This window comes from Herpailurus yagouaroundi, unplaced genomic scaffold (genome assembly GCF_014898765.1).
Source record: "Herpailurus yagouaroundi ecotype Mexico unplaced genomic scaffold, PumYag 165, whole genome shotgun sequence".
In the NCBI taxonomy this organism is placed as follows: domain Eukaryota; kingdom Metazoa; phylum Chordata; class Mammalia; order Carnivora; family Felidae; genus Herpailurus; species Herpailurus yagouaroundi.
Genome location: NW_024412406.1, coordinates 134,096 through 157,695, shown reverse-complemented (window position 1 = coordinate 157,695; position 23,600 = coordinate 134,096). Strand labels below are relative to the sequence as shown.

The window sequence follows — 23,600 nt, the reverse complement described above, 5'->3', positions numbered from 1 at the left end:
CTGCTTTCTAGCTTTCTTTCCTTATAGGATTGGGCCCACACTATCTACAGGCTTCACTGACCTTTCCAGATTCATCTTTCATTATCATCCTATGCACTGGCCGTAACTTCTTATTCTGTAAACAGGTTATAATTTCCCATGCTTGTGATAATAAGAAGGCTCCTGCCCAGGAGCTTCCACTTCCTCACCCTGTAGACTCCTAAGCATCTTTTGCACACACATACTTCAAATGTTCTCTCCATTGTGCACTCAGCCAGAGAGCATAGGTGATACTCTGCGAATGTATGTAACTGATAGAAGCAACACCAGAGTCAGTTGGGTATAACATGAGGTAAGGGTGTAGGATTACCATTCAGCCTATTTTCGCCTTAAGAAAAATAACAAATTTGTATAAACTACTAAGACTGCCTTCACGAAAATAAATTCAGAAAAATCCCATACCTATTCATTTTCTACTTCATTTAGCTTTAGAAAAAAATAACCTTTTTTACTTAACAGACATATAAGTGGAAATGGGTTCTTTCTGGAAGAAAATGAATTTTTAATGGAAATGTCAGGAAAGAATGAATCTAAGTTTATATACAACATTAGTAAGATGTGAAGATTTAACATTTTTTTCTCGATCAGATTTTGCTGATTTTATGGATTAAAAAAATATATGTTAGCCTCAGAAAAAACTCTGAGGCTAAAAACTGATAATTTTCCAAATTAGAGATAATCCCATAAAAGTCATTGGTACATAATTTAAAGGTTTTGTTTTGTTTTTAAAAGAGAGACAATTATGTTACTTATTCTCAATTAAGCTAGTCATTAAGGTATAGAGAATTTTATAACATTTAAGAAATGTTTACTTATTTTTTGGAGAGGAGGGGCAGAGAGAGAGGGAGACAGAAGATCTAAAGTGAGCTTTGCGCTGACAGTAGAAAGCCCGATGTGGGGCTTGAACTCATGAACTGTGAGATTATGACCTGAGCTGAAGTGAGAGGCTTATCCAACTGAGCCACCCAGGTGCCCTGAGAGTTTTATAACATTTTAAAATGCTATTAAAATAATTTAGCTTCATGGCTTTCATATCTTTTTTGACCATACCCTACAGTAACACAGATATTTATGTTGAGCTCAGTATACACATATTTATATGTGCTTTAATTTAATTTACTTTAATTTATTTTATTAAAAAAGTTTATTTGTTTTAAGAGAGAGAGAGCATGAGCAGGGGAGGCGCAGAGAGAGGGAGAGAGAGAATCTTAAGCAGGCTGCATGCTGCCAGTGAGGGGCCCGATGCAGGTCTTGATTCCATGAACCATGAAATCATGACTTGAGCTGAAACTAAGACACTTAACTGACTGAGCCACCCAGGTATCCCTATTTTCTTTTATTTTTAAAGTAGGCATCATGTCCAGCACAGGTGTGGGGTTTGAACTCACAACCCTGAGATCAAGACCTGAGCTGATATTAAGAGTTGGATGCTTAACTGACTGAACCACCCAGGACCCCATATATATGTGCATTTAAAGCTAAATAAAAGAAACAAACATTTCATAATATAATACCTACCCTTACTTATGTGTGAAGTACTCTGATATTTTCTCTTCTATTTTACATGCTTGTTGTGACCCCCTTAACTGAATTCATGATCCCCCCAGTGGATTGTAATCTGCAGCTTGAAAACCATTTATTTAGTTGAACCTGCTAACCAATGGAGGAATCTCTCTCCCAGTTTCCCTGATAGAAGATCAGAAAACTCTGTTTGTACACATTCCATGATGCTTCTACTTCACTGGAGCTTCCACTGTGGGAGTCTCACTAGAAATTAGAAATTACTTTCCAACTAGAAAACTACTTTCATATAATCTCAGTAGTTGGCCCCAGTGCTTCTTCTCCTCCCCACACCCCTTCTCTCTCCCCACTGCCCCTCCCTCCCTTCCTTGCTAAGTAGCTATTCTCTGTCTAAAACTGTGCTGTGTCCAGTGAGTATCAAGACTATTAGGACCAAGCTTGGTCTCCAAGAGGTTTTACTTCTCTGTACAGGGCCTGTTGCTCAGAAATGGAGTTTACAGTTGAGTGTTATTTTGCTAAACAATATAGAGTAAGTCTCATTCCTTATCCATATAAGTGACTTTAATATATGTAACCTCTGCTCCTCTTGAATTTATTTTTTTCCCATAACTAAACATCCCATAACTAAATATTTTTGTTTGAGGCCATTCTTCTTTTTTTAATGGAAGTATATGTATAAGAAGTAAAATATACACATTTTAAGAGACAGTTGAATCAGTTTTGACAAATGAACACACTGTAGCTTCCATAGCAAGACAAAAAAATTTCACCCCACAAGGTCCCCTTATGCCTCTTCCTAGTCAGTATCTTCATCCCTGCTCCCCACTAGAAGCAACTGTTGATTTGATTTGTATTATCATAAAATAATATTATTTTTAAGATCATCTTCTCACTATTTCCTTGGTTCACTATTCAACTCCTACCTCTTACCAGTAACTCTTAGCTTATCTACCTTGTAAAAGTTCTTAAAACAGGTTATTTGCAATGTGATAGGTTAATCCAGATGTAGTTAAAATAATCAAGAAAACCAAATTCTGTTTGGTATAGCATTATACCAAATACAAACATGTATTATAACATTATAATACATAACTCTGTTGATTTATACAGAGTTTGAGGTCAGCAACAATGCCCAGGTGTAAAAAAAATGTTGTGAAACTAGCTATGGCTCTTTTATATGTGTAATATTTCAATTTTCAGTCTAAATTTGGAACTTTACTTTTATGCTGTTGAAGTTAATCTTGGTTTTGCTCATTGTTTCAAGGTATTCAGTTAATTTTTAGTTTTTTAATATAACACATTTTATTTTATTTTATTAAAGTTTATTTATTTATTTTGAGAGAGAGAGAGAGAGCTGAAGGGGCAGAGAGAGGGAGAGAAAAAGAATCTGAAGCAGGCTCTGCATTATCAGTGTAAAGCCTGATGTGAGGCTCAAACCCACGAACTGCAAGATCATGACCTGTGCTGAAGCAGGATGCTTAACTGATGGAGCCACCCAGACGCCCCTATAATCTAACACATTTTAAACTGTTCCTTCTTGGGGCGCCTGGGTGGCGCAGTCGGTTAAGCGTCCGACTTCAGCCAGGTCACGATCTCGCGGTCCGGGAGTTCGAGCCCCGCGTCGGGCTCTGGGCTGATGGCTCGGAGCCTGGAGCCTGTTTCCGATTCTGTGTCTCCCTCTCTCTCTGTCCCTCCCCCGTTCATGCTCTCTCTCTGTCCCCAAAAAATAAATAAACGTTAAAAAAAAAAATTTTTAAACTGTTCCTTCTTACTTTGTGTCATCTGCCAATTTTAAAATCACATGGTTTATATCTTCACCAAAATCTGGATGGAAATCTAGAAGGATATACCAAGAAAAGAGTCCTAGGATACAGACTTAACTCTAGTATCCTATGGAGTCGAGGTGAGCCTAACACTGGGAGTGACTCTGCCCAACCATTTTACCATACAGCTTCTGCTTCTTCATTTTGTCCCCAATGGTGTTGATTATGTATTTTCAAGGCATATGTTCCTGTCTGGATTACATCTTCTTTTCTGTCTACACTTTTCAACCTAGGGGATCACATCCAGTCCCATGGCTTGAAATACATCAATATGTTAATATGCACAAATTTATTACTTCAGCTTGGATATCTCCCCTGAACTCAGATTTATTTATCAAACTGCCTACATGACATTTCATCTGGAGGTCTAACTCCCACCTCAAACAAACACATCCCAAAACAGAGGCCATTTCTAACCCCCTCACCCTTCAATTACTCCAAAATTTCTTATTTTGCAAATGATATATTTGTTCTTCATGTTCCTCAGGCTTAAATCCATGGAGTCAGCTTTGCTTCCTTTCTCTCCCTGTCTCTGTCTCTCTCTCCCTTCACACAATCAACAGCAAAAACTTGGGCCTCTTCCTTTGAATATATCCAATATTTGGCCACTTCCTAACAATTCTACTCCTACTACTCTGGATCTGGTCTCTATCCTGTCTTCTATGGATGGTTGCAGTAAACCCTATGTGGCCTCCCTGCTTCCACATTTGCTTCCATGGTCTATTATCCACATTATAGGAGAGACGATCCCTTCAAAATGATCTTAAATAGGTCACTTTCTGCCTAAGGTCTTCAGTGGTTTTTGCATCTCACAGTATAATCCAAGGTCTATTCTACAGCTTCCAAGATCCTCTATTAACTTACCGTCCCCCTTGACCTCCCTTTCTTTTATTCTCCTCGGACTATTCTTGCTATCACTGTGCCCTTGCTTCAGCTACCCTGGCCCCCTTTCAGGATGTTGCTGGCTCAGGGCTTCATCTTGTCTATTCTCCTGTAATATTGCCTTTCTGCCCATCCCTCCTTTCCCTCCTCCAATATCTGCATGGCTCATTTCCTTGCCTCCTGTAGTCCTTTGCTTAAATACTCCATTGTACTTTATCAGAGCAGCCTTTATTGACCAGTACCCTCCTCATCCGCCTTAGTCTGCTTAATTTTGTTCATAGAATTATCACCTCAAAACATATTTCATATTTATTTTTTATTTTCCTCTTTGGGATTTAGGCTCCATGTAGCAAGTATTTATTTTCAACAAAGTGGCTAAAATGATGCCTGGAACATGGTAGGAACTTAACAAATATCTGCTGAATGAACAGATAATCAAATAGATAAATCAGTGCCATGCCACACACAGAATTAAATGTTAATGAGAAAAGTTTACATGCAGTACATTGCATTAAGAAGAGGAGAAAGTAGTAAAATTAAAGACGCTCAAAAAGTTAAAAATTTCTTTGTTATTCATTCCCCCCCCCCAAAAAAGCTTCTAAATTTGAATTTTGCCATCTAAAAACTCTAAATCCAAAGCATTTGTGACAGAAAACATGGTTAGGCACAATTCTCTGATTGTCAGACCAATCCAGAGCTAATTTGGGTCTTGTCTGTCACTCATTGCCAAGGTACATTCATAAATGGGAAATTGTGTGCATAGTAGCAAAGACATAAAGCTATAGAGCTTAATTACATTTAAATTAATTCAAGAAGAGCCTGAAAAACTCTTTTCTGACCGCAATTAGGAGAGAGTGGCTTCTAAAGAAGAAGTCATCTTATGATACTCTATATGGAAAACCCAAAAGATTCCACCAAAAAACTGCTAGAATTGATTCATGAACTCAGCAAAGTGGCAGGATATAAAATCAATGCACAGAAATCGGTTGCATTCCTATACACCAACAATGAAGTGACAGAAAGAGAAATCAAGGAATTGATCCCATTTACAGTTGCACCAAAAACCATAAAATACCTAGGAATAAATCTAACCAAAGAGGTGAAAAATCTATACCCTGAAAATTATAGAAAACTTATGAAAGAAATTGAAGAAGACACAAAAAAATGGGAAAAGATTCCATGCTCCTGTATAGGAAGAACAAATATTGTTAAAATGTCAATACTACCCAAAGCAATCTACATATTCAATGCAATCCCTATCAAAATAATGCCAGCATTCTTCACAGAGCTAGAACAAATAATCCTAATATTTGTATGGAACCACAAAAGACCCCGAATAGTTAAAGCAATCTTGAAAAAGAAAACCAAAGCAGGAGGCATCACAATCCCAGATTTCAAGCTATACTACAAAGCTGTAATCATCAAGACAGTATGGTACTGGCACAAGAACAGACACTCAGAACAGAATAGAGAGCCCAATAATGGACCCACAAACATATGGCCAACTAATCTTTGACAAAGCAGGAAAGAATATCCAATGGAATAAAGACAGTCTCTTCAGCAAGTGGTGCTGGGAAAACTGAACAGCAACATGAAGAAGAATGAACCTGGACCACTTTCTTACACCATACACAAAAATAAACTCAAAATGGGTGAAAGACCTCAATGTAAGACAGGAAGCCATAAAAATCCTCGAGAAGCAAGCAGGCAAAAACCTCTCTGATCTTGCCCGCAGCAACTTTTTACTCAACACATCTCTGGAGGCAAGGGAAACAAAAGCAAAAATGAACTACTGGGACCTCATCAAAATAAAAAGCTTCTGCACAGTGAAGGAAACAAGCAGCAAAACTAAAAGGCAACCAACAGATGGGAGAAGATATTTGCAAATGACATATCACATAAAGGGTTAGTATCCAAAATCTATAAAGAACTCATCAAACTCAACACCCAAAAAACAAATAATCCAGTGAAGAAATGGGCAAAAGACATGAATAGACACTTCTCCAAAGAAGACATCCAGATGGCCAACCAACACATGAAAAAATGCTCAACATCACTCATCATCAGGGAAATACAAATCAAAACTACAATGAGATACCACCTTACACCTGTCAGAATGGCTAACATTACCAACTCAGGCAACAGCAGATATTGGCGAGGATGTGGAGAAAGAGGATCTCTTTTGCATTGTTGGTGGGAATGCAAGCTGGTGCAGCCACTCTGGAAAACACTATGGAGGTTCCTCAAAAAAAACTAAAAATAGAACTACCCTATGACCCAGCATTGCACTACTAGGCATTTATCTAAGGGATACAGGTGTGCTGTTTCGAAGGGACACATGCACCCCCATGTTTATAGCAGCACTATCAACAATAGCCAAAGTATGGAAAGAGACCAAATGTCCATCGATGGATGACTGGATAAAGAAGATGTGGTATATGTAGACAATGGAGTCTTACTCAGCAGTCAAAAAGAATGAAACCTTGCCATTTGCAACTACGTGGATGGAACTGGAGGGTATTATGCTAAGTGAAATTAGTCAGAGAAAGCAAATATCATATGACTTTACTCATATGAGGACTTTAAGAGACAAAACAGATGAACATAAGGGAAGGGAAACAAAAATAATATAAAAACGGGGAGGGGGACAAAACATAAGAGACTCATAAATATGGAGAACAAACTGAGGGTTACTGGAGGGGTTGTGTGAGAGGGGATGGGCTAAATGGGTAAGGGGCACCAAGGAATCTACTCCTGAAATCATTGTTGCACTGTATGCTAATTTGGATATAAATTTTAAAAAATAAAAAATAAAATAAAAAAAATAAAGAAGTCATCTGTCAAAGACAGACCCAGTTTATTTGACTCTAACTTCACGTAAATTCTCCAGATTGCTGATTTTGCTAAAACATAAGGCAATAAAAATAATAAATCTGTATACAGTAAGAGCTTAGACTTTACAGAGAAATTGATATGGTGTTTTTCTCTTAATTATAAAAGCACTTGCCTTGAACAAGTCGACTTTGCTGATGATGCTGAGGTTCATATCCACGGTGAGGGCTAACTGCATGGTGACAGGCAGTGTACTGATCAGATCTGACTCATCTTTGCAAAGACAAAAACATAAACCCACAAGCAGAATAATTAAAAAAAGTCACCAAAGTATAAGAAAAATTTTTTAAATTAAGGAAACAAAATGCCAACTCTTTTTATAAACAGCTGCATCAAATTCTATATTTTTATTACTTCTATTGGACATACATACATATCAAAATAGCACTATCACTTTAATGAGAGAAAAGAAGTATAGTATTTTAACTACAAATGACATAACAGTTCTGAATAGTTTCAGAACATTGTGTTTATTGAAACTTTAGATATAAAGTTTAGTGATCATGGGACAATGGCTAGTGAACTACCTGGATGGAAAAAGGATCCAGTTCTTGTCTTTTGATCTACACATTTCAGCCCTAACATCCTGGGGATGACAAGTAATAATGAGTACCACCATGTGGCATTTGAAAGCTTACTGAGCTCTGTCACTATCTTAGGTGACCTTTGTGACAACCCTAAGGTAAGTGTTCTCATTCTGCTTTGCAGAAAGAAGAAACAGAAAAACTGAAGCTCAGACAGGCTGTAAGTGACTTGTTCAATTGTGAATAATTGGTAGGTGGCTCAGCTTGGAATGGAATCTAAAAGAGAAATTGCTGAGTAAATTCAAATTATTGTTATTTATTGCTTATTAACTCAATGAAGAATGTGAATACATTAAAGATTTGTCTGTATGTGAATGAAATGATAGGCCTTCAGGCTGATAAAATGTTCCATAAATAAATCTGCCCATTCTTAGTCTCTAGTATAGGACAAATTTCTGAGAGTTGATTATTTTTATGTTTTCTTACATCCATTTAGAAAAAAAGAATTGATACATTATATCCTTATTTTGATTCCAATATTCATTCTAAATCTGAAAATCCTTTCTATAAAAACATAACTCCTTGTTTCCAAGGGTTATTTGTCCTTAGTTCCCTCCTAAACCAAGGTGATGGAGTAATATTTATAGTTGGAGAGAAAGAAGGAACCTGTTACTGCTCCTTTTGCTGCCCTTCCTCACTTGTCATGTCCTCAGGAATAGCTGTGGATGATCTTCCAGGATTTGCATAACCAGTAAGTTATGTCTGGGCATTTAAGGAAAAAAAATCTCATTGTATTAAATTAATACTTTGAAGAACATTTAGTTGTTTTCCAGTCTTTTGTTCAAGTCCAATTAGTGTCTGCTTCTAACTTACAGAACTTCCATTATATGACATGCTATACAGGGATTTAATCAGTAATCTGCCTTACTTACCTAGCATTCTTTGAGAATCCCATGTATATTTATACCAAGTCCGAACCCGCTTCTGCACACTCTTAGGAATGGAATAAGTATTCATGTAAGAAATGGTATGATCCATGCTGTTTCGGAAGTTGCTCTGATTGGCTGTAGCTGCTCCAATTACATCTTGCATCTGAAACCACAAATATGGTCACTCCACACCTGGCAGAGGAACTGAAAGAGTTTTTTACAAACCCAGGTGAATTAAGAGTTTGTATGAGGTACATTCCATTCTAATGCACTAACTACTAGATTTTTAACACACTGATATTGGGTCTTAATTTCAATCATTCACATAAAACAATGGGTAAATCATATCCTCCTTTTGACCCCATACATACAACAATAGGACCCGTCTTACCATGTGAAGTTTTGGGGAGGATTCAGTCACATAATGCATGCATCTGCACACAATCTTCTTTGCAAACTTGTATATTACTGAAAAGATGTTAGTTGATATTTTAAAAATTATACAGCTTATGCTTATTCAAGGGAAGTTGAGCAATTACCTGGCAAAATGTTTAGTCCATTTTGGTGAGTCTCACTTTGAAAGAATCTTTCAAGACTATCCAGTGTGGCTGGCTATATAGACTCAATTCATCATGAAATTGCAACCTCTGTACTTCCCTTTGTGTTGTTTAGACAGATAAAATCAAATCTCATCATGCTTAAGGCACAGTATTCAGCAGAAGTTGAAATGTGCTGAAATTACTGAAGCATCATCTAATGCTGTGACAATACTTAAGGAACTGTCAAGTTTTAGTTCTTGGATGTTTATAACTCAGCCATAAAAACCCACTCTAGGTTAAAAGCTGATCTTTAAGGTCTCAGCACAAAAAAGATATATAGCTTGACTCTTCCTCTCACATAGAGGGAAGCAAGTGGTTGTAAATTTGCTTTGACTGTAGGTTTATAATACGGAGGAAAACCAGAGTCTTGCTTTTATATTCTCAAGACTTTGCTCATTCATTCTAGTAGCTGAGCCTTTTCTGCTTATGGAAAAACTACTCATTCTTTGAAGTCTACCTCAAATGGCTCTTATTGGTGCCTTCCTCAGTTTCCATTTTTAGAGTCAATAAGTTCTTCTTCTTATCAAAAGTATGTGCTGAGGAGCTATGCAGATAGTCAAACTAGATACATCTATTTCAGTCTCTGACTTCCTCCTTGGGAGCTATTCCAAATGTTCTTCTGCAACCTCAGTTACTAGATCTCCTTTTTACAAGCCATTCTTGACAGATGGAGAACATTACCAACTCACCTAAGGCCGTGAGAATTGGGACGTTAGGGGTTGGGTTGGGAAATTTAATAAAGTTTAAATTGGGAGCCGAGGATAATTAAAAGCATTATTGATCAATGTTGAAGGCCCAGAATTTATAGTGACAGGAATCTGGATGGTTTTATGTGCTATCCTTCAGCAATGATGGTTTTGGTAGTGAGGTGAAGAATACATGTATTTCATGATGTGTTCCACATTAGGTGAAGAAAATGCCAGTCTTTATTAATTGTTTCAGAGACCAGAGTATTGTAGTTAAAATGTGATGATCACATCCAGGGTGTAGTTCTTGGTGTGGTTATATATGGGAATTTTGAATAAATGGGGATTTTGTCCCAGTCTCTCTTTTGTTTTTAACTGTTTTCCTCAGCATTTTTTAGTCACTGTGAAAGTTTAACCACAAATCTGTACCTCCTGTCTCAATCTTATTTTTTTTGTGACAGGAGGGGGTGACAGGCTCTAGTATTACATTTTCAGTGGCTTGATATTTCTTCCTGTTCCTGTTGGAACCTTGAATTCAGTGTAAAGGCAGATGTGGTGTGGTGTGGTGTGTAAAGCAACACTTCTCAAACTTTCATGTGCATATAAATCACCTGAAAATATTGTTAAACTGTAGATTCTGATTCCTTAGTTCTAGGGTAAGGTCTGAAATCTGAATTTCCCAAGTGATGCTTCTGCTGCTAGTCCGAAGACCACATACTATATAGCAAAAGAACTGAACTCAAACTAGATATAATTTTTTAATCTTGTAGACATTGACTTGGACACAGTAAGTGCTAAATACGTGTTAGATTTTACTATTACTATCAACATTTCATGGCTGTATCATTTCACTGTGTGAATTACATGTATGAATTAGGTATGCCTCTTAATCTCTTTACACTGGAGTTGCCTCATCTATAAAAATGAGATAGCAATGAAGGGGATGTGGCTACCTCACACAAAATTTTATGAGAAATTATGAAATAATTTTATTTTTGCTATTTAAGTTCAAATTAATTGCATTAACCAGCTTTCCATTTTCAGTCATTGATGCAGTGACTAAGCCACTAAGATTATGATATTTTATACTTACAGTTTTTTTTTAAGCAGGCTTCATGCCAAGTGTGGAGCCCAATGTAGGGTTTGAACTCATGACTCTGAGATCAAGACCTGTGCTGAGATCAGGATTTGGACGCTTAACTGACTGAGCCACCCAGGTGCCCCTATACTTATAATTTTTAACTGTTTGTGTATTCTTCCCAAACCTGAATATTTTCTAGAGTTTCCTTTACAGTCTCTCTCTCCATGATGTTACCATATTCAGGCTGGAGTTGCCATATCCCTATATATCCCTATATATCATGGTATTAACCATGTTTTTTTATTTTCTGTATTTTGATGCTTTGATATCTGGTACTACCCTGTCCAGAGTTAGCTGATTCCGAGAGATCGCAAACAACTCCACTGTGAGTGGGCTTTTATAGGCAAAGTAATCAATGTAGAGGCCATACTCCCAACAGCCTTCTTTATTGGGCTCTCATATTCCAGGCTACTATCCACCTGATCCACCGACACTCCAGAGCCAAGTACCAGACAGAGACAGTTCCTAAATCCCAGAACCTGCTAAAATTATCCAAACTAGCCAATCTTAAATCTGTTACCCTGCTTCACCTGCTCCTTCCGTGGTGCTTCCCATGTGTCTCCCTTGGCATATTGTGACCCTTCTTTTTGAGTCTGTTTGTCTAACAAACTATCTTATCAATGCCAATTGTCTCTTGATTTGTTGGCTTCACCATACCTAAATAATAATAAAACCTCCTTTTTATTTTCTATTACTTTTTAAAGTGTTTACTTATTTATTTTGAGAGAGCGAGCAAGTGCATGCAAGTAGGGGAAGGGCAGAGAGAAAGGGAGAGACAGAATGCCAAGTAGACTTTGTGCTTTCAGTGCAGAGTCTGACACGGGGCATGATCTCAAGAATGCATGATATCATGACCTGAGCTGAAATTAAGAGTCCAACACTTAACTGACTAAGCCACCCAGCTGCCCAATAAAATCTACTTTTAAAGACAGTATCACCTCCTCCAATTCATATTATATTTTGATAATCTTCCTGAATTTCTCCTTTGTTCAAAATTCCCCCTTGGCTGACTTCCCACTGCCTTTTAAGATAAAGTTCAACATCTTTAACACTCAGAGCCCTAAAATATTTTGTCTTTATGTACATCTCTAACCTTATTTACAAGCATCCTTCACTCCAGTCATGCTGGTACTCCTTCTATTTCCTCAAACATACTTGTTTTATATTGTTGCTATCTTTCACACACTATTTCTGATGGACTGGACTGTCTATAATGACTGAATCCTATCTGTTTTATTAAGATGTTGCAAATACATTCTTCTCCAGGAAAAGTCCTGGAAAACTTCCCTTTTCTTAACTAATATAATACAGCTTTCAAACTTTCCTCTGGTACTTACCATGGATAGCAGGTCCTGATATTCACTGATGTACGATTTGAGTTTTGACTACTTGTGGTCAGCTTCAAATGTTATTAAAATAGCTTTTATTTCAAAATATTGTTAAAGCATGCAATTTATTCATACCACTGTGAGTGTGGTGAATGAGAAAGAATAGTTTATCTAGTGGGAATAGTCAAATAGTCATTTTGTGAATTTGTCTAACTCTACCCAGCATACAAATCTCAACATGGGGCTTTTTTGTTCTCAAACATATGGCATATGAAGTACCTTCCAAGGAAGTATAACTTCTAAAAAGCTATGTTGTCCAGCTTTTTTTTCTTATGAATCTGGGAATGCACAAAGATACTGGGTTCTATGCCTTGCAAATGCCAACTACCTTGCAGTAGTTATTTGCGTTTGTTTAACTTTCTTACTAGACTGTGATTCCTTGAGAATAAGGACAAAGAGATGCCATAGTAAACATTTATGAACCAATGACTTATTAATTAAATTTATTTAAATGGCATTTGGGAGCCTATGGTTTAAATGACCTCTGAAGTTGATTTTAATCCAGGGATTTTATGAAAATGTTTGAAGTTTAATTAAAGAAGGGAGATTTTAAAGGTTTTTCAGGAAATTCCAAGTTAATAAGTCAATTTAGAAACTTGACTTTCTCTGGGAGTCTAACCTGACATTGTGGACAGGTCTTCTGATAGATTTAATGGTTTAAAAATTCAAAGGCAATGTTGGCTCATTCACATCCTCCTCCAATTCATTAAAATAGATGAAAGATTGATTTTTTTCTTCTGTAAATTTATAAAGACTTATTAGCCTTTCAAAAATAGCAGTATTATGTATTTAGAGATTCATATCTCCATTTACCTGACCAATTAAGCTGGAGAACACAAAAACTCCAGAAAAAAAATTCACCAGTTGAAAAACAATTTCAAATGATGTTTGTGGTTCTGGAAGGCCCCCAATAGTAATTAAAGTTCGAACAGCCCAGTAATAGCATCTCAGGTACCTGTGAAAAGAAAATATATCCATTTTGCCTTTTATTAGCACATTAAAATAGCACTATGTTTGGGAGTACAGATCACTACTAAATTATAACACATTTCCTCCTAATCAAGATTTTCTTTCTATAGGGAACATTAGCAAATACCATGTGTACCAATATAAACTTCTCACTAAACATAGTGAAATGACTAAATAATTAGTACTAAGGAGGGTGTTTACTAGGTGTTCTGCTTATCTCTTGCTGCAAAACAGATAACCTCAAAATTTAGTGGTATAAAACAACTATTTCATTAGGGCTCATAAACCTTTGGGTTGGGTATTTGTGTAAAGCCCAGCAGAGATGGCCCAGCAAGATGAATGGACCCTCAGCTGGTGTGACTTGAATGACTGGTGGTCACTGGGCAGACTTATTGAGGCCAAATGTCTGGGAACTTGAATCTGTTGACTGGGTTTCTCTGTTCTCCACATTATATCTTCTTGGAATGCCCAAGATGTCTTCTCTCATGTGTCTGAACCTGGGCTGGCATAGTTGGAATAGCTGGGGCTGGCTGGGTATCCTTTTTTCAAGCAGCTTCTCAATATGACAAGCTTGAGCTTCCTCATACCATGGCAGTGTCAGAGTAGATGGGCTTCTTACCTGGTGGCTGGTTTCCTCCAGAGCCATAGTAGTCCTGACAGTAGCTATACAGTTTCTTATAATTCAGAAGTTGAGGAAAGGGATATTTGGATCCACCTTACAATGAGAGGAGCAGCAAAGAATTTGAGGGCATCTTTAAAGTACCACACTAGTGATTTGTGAGATCAAGGATATTTATAAAGATTGGAGAGCCTTTTATAGTGTAGATACAGTTATTTTATTACTTATAGAAAATATAGCAGATATTTTCCTCCTCTCTCTTCTCTACTTACATCTTATTACAGTATTCATTATATAAACCATGACAGGGACAGAGACGTACGGACCTCAATCTTAAAAGGGAAATTTCTCTTGGGTACAACAGGTAATTTATCTAGAAATTTAGTATTGAAGAAAATCAAGTATAATAATATACTTGATTAATATAATAGTCAAGTTTAGATATATAGTTGATAAAGATTCTGTACTTAACTTGAACAATTGAAAGTGGAGAGACTGATATCCTAAGAGCCCAGATAGGAAGAAAATCAGGAATCAAAGCAACAGAAAAGAATATAATAAAGATTAGGACAGAACATATAAGATTCACTTAACTACAAATGTCTATGCGCTGAATACGGGAGCCCCCAAATATATAAAACAATTACTCACAAACATAAGCAACCTTATTGATAAGAATGTGGTAATTGCAGGGGACTTTAATACCTCACTTACAACAATGGATAGATCATCTAGACACACGGTCAATAAAGAAACAAGGGCCCTGAATGAGACATTGGATCAGATGGACTTGACAGATATATTTAGAACTCTGCATCCCAAAGTAACAGAATATACTTTCTTCTTGAGTGCATGTGGAACATTCTTCAAGACAGATCACATACTGGGTCACAAAACAGCCCTTCATAAGTATACAAGAATTGAGATCATACCATGCATACTTTCAGACCACAATGCTATGAAGCTTGAAATCAACCACAGGGAAAAGTCTGGAAAACCTCCAAAAGCATGGAGGTTAAAGAACACCTTACTAAAGAATGAGTGGGTCAACCAGGAAATTAGAGAAGAAATTAAAAAATATATGGAAACAAACAAAAATGAAAATACAACAATCCAAACGCTTTGGGACGCAGCAAAGGCAGTCCTGAGAGGAAAATACATTGCAATCCAGGCTTATCTCAAGAAACAAGAAAAATCCCAAATACAAAATCGAACAGCACACCTAAAGGAAATAGAAGCAGAACAGCAAAGACAGCCTAAACCCAGCAGAAGAAGAGAAATAATAAAGATCAGAGCAGAAACAAACAATATAGAATTTAAAAAACTGTAGAGCAGATCAATGAAACCAGGAGTTGGTTATTTGAAAAAATAAACAAGATTGATAAACCTCTAGCCAGGCTTCTCAAAAAGAAAAGGGAGATGATCCAAATAGATAACATCACGAATGAAAATGGAATTATTACAACCAATCCCTCAGAAATACAAGCAACTATCAGGGAATACTATGAAAAATTATATGCCAACAAACTGGACAACCTGAAAGAAATGGACAAATTCCTAAACACCCACATACTTCCAAAACTCAATCAGGAGGAAATAGAAAGCTTGAACAGACCAATCACCAGCGAAGAAATTGGATCAGTTATCAAAAATCTCCCAATAAATAAGAGTCCAGGACCAGATGGCTTCCCAGGGGAGTTCTACCAGACGTTTAAAGCAGAGATAATACCTATCCTCCTCAAGCTATTCCAAGAAATAGAAAGGGAAGGAAAACTTCCAGACTCATTCTATGAAGCCAGTATTACTTTGATTCCTAAACCAGACAGAGACCCAGTAAAAAAAGAGAACTACAGGCCAATATCCCTGATGAATACGGATGCAAAAATTCTCAATAAGATACTAGCAAATCGAATTCATCGGCATATAAAAAGAATTATTCACCATGATCAAGTGGGATTCATTCCTGGGATGCAGGTCTGGTTCAACATTTGCAAATCAATCAATGTGATACATCACATTAATAAAAGAAAATATAAGAACCATGTGATCCTGTCAGTCGATGCAGAAAAAGCATTTGACAAAATTCAGCATCCTTTCTTTAAAAAAAAAATTTTTTTTAACTTTTATTTATTTTTGAGACAGAGAGAGACAGAGCATGAACTGGGAAGGAGCAGGGAGAGAGGGAGACACAGAATCTGAAACAGGCTCCAGGCTCTGAGCTGTCAGCACAGAGCCTGACACGGGGCTCGAACTCATGGACCGTGAGATCATGACCTGAGCCTAAGTCGGATGCCCATCTGACCGAGCCACCCAGGCGCCCCTCAGCATCCTTTATTAATAAAAACCCTCGAGAAAGTCGGGATAGAAGGAACATAGTTAAACATCATAAAAGCCATTTATGAAAAGCCCACAGCTAACATCATCCTCAATGGGGAAAAACTGAGAGCTTTTTCCCTGAGATCAGGAACACAACAGGGATGTCCACTCTCACTGCTGTTGTTTAACATAGTGTTGGAAGTTCTAGCAGCAGCAATCAGACAACAAGAGGAAATCAAAGGCATCAAAATTGGCAAAGATGAAGTTAAGCTTTCACTTTTTTCAGATGACACGATATTATACATGGAAAATCCAATAGACTCCACCAAAAGTCTGCTAGAACTGATACATGAATTCAGCAAAGTCGCAGGATACAAAATCAATGTACAGAAATAAGTTGCATTCTTATACACTAATAATGAAGCAACAGAAAGACAAATAAAGAAACGGATCCCATTCACAATTGCACCAAGAAACATAAAATACTTAGGGATAAATCTAACCAAAGATGTAAAAGATCTGTATGCTGAAAACTATAGAAAGCTAATGAAGGAAATTGAAGAAGATACAAAGAAATGGAAAAACATTCTGTGCTCATGGGTTGGAAGAATAAATATTGTCAAAATGTCAATACTACCCAAAGCTATCTACACATTCAAAATTGCACCAGCATTCTTTTTGAAACTAGAACAAGCAATCCTAAAATTCATATGGAACCACAAACGGCCCCAAATAGCCAAAGTAATTTTGAAGAAGAAGACCAAAGCAGGAGGCATCACAATTTCAGACTTTAGCCTCTACTACAAAGCTGTCATCATCAAGACAGCATGGTATTGGCACAAAAACAGACACATAGACCAATGGAATAAAATAGAAACCCCAGAACTAGACCCACAAACATATGGCCAACTGATCTTTGACAAAGCAGGAAAGAATATCCAATGGAAAAAGACAGTCTCTTTAACAAATGGTGCTGGGAGAACTGGACAGCAACATGCAGAAGACTGAAACTAGACCACTTTCTCACACCATTCACAAAAATAAACTCAAAATGGATCAAGGACCTGAATGTGAGACAGGAAACCATCAAAACCCTAGAGGAGAAAGCAGGAAATGACCTCTCTGACCTCAGCTGTAGCAATTTCTTACTTGACACATCCCCAAAGGCAAGGGAATTAAAAGCAAAAATGAACTCTTGGGACCTCATCAAGATAAAAAGCTTCTGCACAGCAAAGGAAACAACCAACAAAAGTAAAAGGCAACCAACAGAATGGGAAAAGATATTTGCAAATGACATATCGGACAAAGGGCTAGTATCCAAAAATCTATAAAGAGCTCACCAAACTCCACACCCGAAAAACAAATAATCCAGTGAGGAAATGGGCAGAAAACATGAATAGACACTTCTCTAAATAAGACATGCAGATGGCCAACAGGCACATGAAAAGATGCTCAACGTTGCTCCTCATCAGGGAAATACAAATCAAAACCACACTCAGATATCACCTCATGCCAGTCAGAGTGGCCAAAATGAACAAATCAGGAGACTCTAGATGCTGGAGAGGATGTGGAGAAACGGGAACCCTCTTGCACTGTTGGTGGGAATGCAAACTGGTGCAGCCACTCTGGAAAATAGTGTGGAGGTTCCTCAAAAAATTAAAAATAGACCTACCCTATGACCCAGCAGTAGCACTGCTAGGAATTTACTCAAGGGATACAGGAGTACTGATGCATAGGGGCACTTGTACCCCAATGTTTATAGCAGCACTCTCAACAATAGCCAAATTATGGAAAAAGCCTAAATGTCCATTAACTGATGAATGGATGAAGAAATTGTGGTTTATATACACAATGAAATACTACATGGCAATGAGAAAGAATGAAATATGGCCCTTTGTAGCAACGTGGATGGAACTGGAGAGTGTGATGCTAAGTGAAATAAGCCATACAGAGAAAGACAGATACCATATGCTTTCACTCTTATGTGGATCCTGAGAAACTTAACAGAAACCCATGGGGGAGGGGAAGGTAAAAAAAAAAGAGGTTACAGTGGGAGAGAGCCAAAGCATAAGAGAGTCTTAAAAACTGAGAACAAACTGAGGGTTGATGGGGGGTGGGAGGGGTGGGAGGGTGGGTGATGGGTATTGAAGAGGGCATCTTTTGGGATGAGCACTGAGTGTTGTATGGAAACCAATTTGACAATAAATTTCATATATTGAAAAAAAAAGATTCACTTAATTACATTTGGCTAAGGGTTTCATGGAATCTATAGTGAAGTGGGAATGAAAGTTGGTATTAGTCTCATTGTATATTTATTGTAAACTTTGTGCATGATTAGATATACTACTTGGTATATTCCATATACCACTGAATTCCTAAAGAAAAATGTGCTATATATATACAACATCTCCATATATTATTGCAGAGAGGCACTGGATTTAGTGGGTCCCCATCTAGCAATTCTAGTTTCTAGGGTAGACACAGAAAAGCAGTACTGTTTACAGAATCCTAGACCTAGTTGGCTTTTTTTTTTTGTCTAGGTGTGCCACATAAATATTTGTACTTCAGGTAATCGTGTTTCAGTCTTTGAGCAAGGGTGGTCATTTTCTTGTGAAAAAGTTTACAGTTTTCAGATCTTCAAGCAGCAGGGTGTTGGAGGTTTACAAAGAATCAAAGTGCAGTTAAAGTCAATATTCAAAAACAGATCTAGAAAGAAATCATTCATTTTGAAATTCAATACCTTTTGAAGGATATGAGTTTGTATTTTTTTTAAAACCTGGTGGAACAGAAAAATAATTAACTCTTTGGAGGGTATGAAACCAGTGTGCCAAGAGAATAAAAATATTACCACTTTGCAATTTTTTCTAGCAAGTTTCTTTGGACTTACTAATATTACAGTGAACTGGATGTCAAAGAGAGCCACCTTGAAGAAGTACAGAATTAATTTTATGGATTGCATTTTAACTTTTCAAATTCCAATTTATAATGTCCTATTACCTGATTTAGTTTGGTCACCGACCTAGGACCTGTGGGTCTTTTTAAATTAAGGAAATATATTGAACCCAATACTATCCAGAATGGGACAGGGACTAGATTCTCTCCCTACACGGCCATCTCCCTTACAAGTGTTGGGATTACTGTCTTCTTCAAAGTCACTGCAATGTTAGCAGGAACAAATACATGAATTACTTTCTCTAATTTTCTTATTTGTGAATGCCAGGAGATAACAATCAAATGTGAAACTTAGGCATTGATTTTCCAAATCTGAAGAGTTAGCCTTGAACTATTTTTTGTTGTTTACGAATTAGTCTGCTATGTTAATTGGAAGTTTTCTGCCTTAATGCTTTGAAGTTTATGTTTGGATTCTTTTCTCAGTCATGTCTCATGCACTCAGACATGCACAACCAAAGGTAAGATTTGTAATTTAATTAGATGGCATCTTATTGATTTTTCTAGGATTAGCTTAATTAGTCAAGTGTGTCCACCTCTAATATTAACATGCCAGGCAGATAGATCTTTTCAAGGAGATTCTATCTGGCTGATTTAATACATGAACTATCTAACAGGCTGTATATATAGCGTTCCAAGTTAGAACACTAAGGCAGAATTTGACATAAAACCATAAAAAAACATTTAGTGTTGAAAACAGAAATTCTTCTGTGAAACAAACATGATATGAAACTTTCCCCCCAAGAGTTCATTATAAAAAATTTCAAATAAACAGAAGAATCACAAGAATTTTACAGTGAGCACCCACTTTTTATAGTGAACACCTAGATTCTGCTATGAACATTTTATTCTACCTGCTTTGTCACATATCCTTCCACTTTTTCATTCAGGAATCCATCTTACTTTTTGGATGCATTTCAAAGTAATTTGCCAACCATAGACACTTCCTTCTAAATACTGTGCTTTAGAATATATATATTAACCAGAGTTTGATATTTATGTAGAGTTATTTTAAAATTTTGAAAATACAATACATCTTAAGTATATTATTTGATGAATTTTGACAAATGTATACGCTTGTGTAACCCAAACACCGATCAAGACCTAGAACATTCTATCTCTCCAGAAAGCTCCCTCATTCCTTTTCCCAGAGGCAACCAGTCTTCTAATGTTTTCTACCAGAGATGAAGTTTTGCCTGTTTTAGAATTTCACACAAATGAAATCACATCACATGTACACTTTTCTGTAAGATGTCTTTCACTCAGAATAATGATTTTGAAATTTATTCATGTTGTGTGTATCAATAGTTTATGCTTTTTAATTGCTGAGTATTATGCATTGCATGAACATAGCACAGTTTGTTTATTCTCCTGTGTATGAACACCTAGACTGTCTCAAGTTTTTGGTTGTTATGAATAAACATTCTTGAATGTACTTATATGAGTTTTTAATAGATATATCTTTTTATTTATTTTGGGTATTTATGTTTGAATTTTTGTTTGTAAGGTATATATTTTTTCCCCGTTTTTATTTAAACTCCAGTTAGTTAACATACTGTGTAACATTAATTTCAGTGTAGAATCTAGTGATTCATCACTTACATACAACATGTAAGGTGTACATTGAATTGTAAATGAAATCGTCAAATCGTTTCCCAAAGTGGTTGCCATTTTGCGTTCCCTTCAACAATGTATGAGGGTTTCATTTGCTTCACGTTCTTAACCTAACACTTGGTATTTACAGTCTTTTTATTTTTGGCTATTGTGGTGGATGTGTAGTGGGACATGTAACTTTTTTTTTTTTTAAGTAGGTTTCACACCCAGCACAAGCCTAGTGTGGGGCCTGAACTGATGACCTTGAGATCAAGACTTGAGCTGAGATCAAGAGTCTGACACTTAAATGACTGAGCCACCCAGGCACCCTGGGTAAATGAAATTTTTAACAGGATCTAACTTAATACTTTATGTGTGTATTTTCTTAATTGCTGCTATCCATCTTAGTCCCAAATTTCTGTAAATTTATCACTGGAGGCACTGAGTATGAGGGAACATGTTCACATTAGAAGGTAAGTTCCAAAAAGACAGCTATTTATGGACTTAGCACAATAAGAGTTTAATAATATTTGTTGAATAATATGAAAGAATAAGTGAATGGTTATGCACACCTAGACTTATTGAAATAAAAACATGGGAAAACTACATCTGTGAGCACATCTGTGAAATCTCCTTCCAGACTCCTCCCTGTCATGCTGCCAGCTGCCTTTCCTCTCCTTTCTGGTCCACTAAACTCGTTGCTGTTCTGGTATGTTTCTGTTACATCCAAAGGGTGTGTAGTGTCTAGTGTGAAGACTTTTCTTTTTTCTTTTCTCTTCTTTTCTTTTTTCTTTTCCCTCCTCTCCCCTCCCCCTCCCCTCCTTCCTTTCCTTCCTTCCTTCCTTCCTTCCTTCTCTGTCGGTTTCTGAACTGAAGTATAGGAGATCCTGAATAATTACCTTCATCTATCTCAGTCTCATCATCTTTATGTGTAGAATGAAGGGTGGTAAGTTGTCCTAAATTTCCCTAGCACTATGGTATAGTAAATTCATTCCTTCCTTACCCTGTCGAAAATCATGATTCCCATGACAGCTTTGCATGGTTTCTACTCTTGCATTTGAAGGTATATATTTTAAGGATTGGGGCTAGGCATTTAAGACATTTGTGGACACTGGGAAATTTATGCCAGTAAATGACTAAACTGTGGTATACATGGACAAAGGACAAAGGTACATTGGGGATATTTCTGTGTTCCAAATAACCTTAACTACTTATGTTTTCTTTTTGAGCTAAGCCTTTTCCTTCTTTGTCAAATTTCACAGTTGAATGAAGGATGCCATCTATTCAATATGAATGAAAATGACTCCTTGTCTTCTATTGAAATGAACAGACATTATTATTCTGGTAAGGATTAATGGAATAGAATTAAACTTGACTCTTCTTTTAATTGTTCACAATGTTCTACTTATGATCCACAATTTGCTGCCTAATTCTAATGAGGGCAAAGGATATGAGTCCAGTGGCCTCATAAACAACCTTCACTTTATAGGTCATCAGAAACTATCACAAGGGTTAAGTAAGAAATGTTTTGGGCTTACAAAGCCAAGAGTATTATGAAGAGATAGAAGGGGCATAGTAGTGGATGGTGATGTTTAAAAACTTCAAGGAAAATGTAAGTATGTTAATAACTACCATATGAAATCTTACAATATATAAAAATGCAGCAGCATTTATATATTATAAATACATATAAAACATATACAAAATACATGTGCCCCTGACAGCTGGTAATAGGATTATCAGAGCTTAGGTTTTGAGTAAGAACCCTTCAATGAGCAGAGCAGAGCCTATGAAGTAATTCTTATCTTGATAATCAGAGAATGTGGGCTGTATGACACCAATGCTGTGAAATGTAGTGACAATTGCCTATTGGCAAGAAAACTACCACTTTTTGTAATTTTCCATGAATGATTAAAAAGAATGGGTGGTTTCTAATTCTTGGGTGCAAAGAGCTATTTTTATCTGTTAAATTAAGCTTGTTTTAAAAAGCTTCTGTACAGGGTGAAGGAAACAATCAACAAAACTAAAAGGCAATCTTTGGAACAGGAAGAGATATTTGCAAGTGACATATCTGATAAAGGGTTAGTATCCAAAACCTATAAAGAACTTATAAAACTCAACACCCAAAACCCCAAAAAATCCAGTGAAGAAATGGGTAGAAGACATGAACAGACACTTTTCCAAAAGAAGACATCCAGATGGCTAACAGACACATGAAAAGATGCTCAACACCACTTATCATAGGGAAATACAAATCAAAACCACAATGAGATGCCACCTCACACCTGTCAGGATGGCTAGAATTAACAACTCAGGAAACAACAGATGTTGGCAAGGATGTGGAGAAAGGAGACCCCTTTTGCACTGTTGGTGGGAATGCAAATTGGTTCAGCCACACTGGAAAACAGTATGGAAGTTCCTCAAAAATTTAAAAATAGAACTACCCTACGACTGAGCAATTGCACTACTAGGTATTTATACAAAAGGATACAAAAGTGCTGATTTGAAGGGGCACATGCACTCTGATGTTTATATAGCAGCATTATCAATAATAGCCAAAAATATGGAAAGAGCGCAAATGTCCATTGACTGATGAATGGATAAGTAAGTTGTGACTGATGAATGGATAAAGATGTAATATATATATGAATAATGTAATATTATTCAGCCATGAAAAAGAATGAAATCTTGCCATTTGCAGTGAAGTGGATGGAGCTGGAGTGTATTATG

The 23,600-nt window shown here is 36.7% G+C and overlaps 1 protein-coding gene across 3 annotated transcripts in view; it reads right to left on the bottom strand.

Annotated features, from left to right (window-relative positions):
- The window catches only part of CNGB3 (cyclic nucleotide gated channel subunit beta 3), a 162,017-nt gene that overhangs the window by 52,500 nt on the left and 85,917 nt on the right, over nucleotides 1–23,600 (bottom strand). For all 3 annotated transcript variants that reach the window (XM_040487445.1, XM_040487446.1, XM_040487447.1), the window contains 3 exons: nucleotides 13,238–13,379; nucleotides 8,614–8,773; nucleotides 7,273–7,370 (listed from right to left, as the gene is read on the bottom strand). In XM_040487445.1, the coding sequence (XP_040343379.1) occupies nucleotides 7,273–7,370; nucleotides 8,614–8,773; nucleotides 13,238–13,379 (400 nt within the window). The remainder of the gene's footprint in view (nucleotides 1–7,272; nucleotides 7,371–8,613; nucleotides 8,774–13,237; nucleotides 13,380–23,600) is intronic.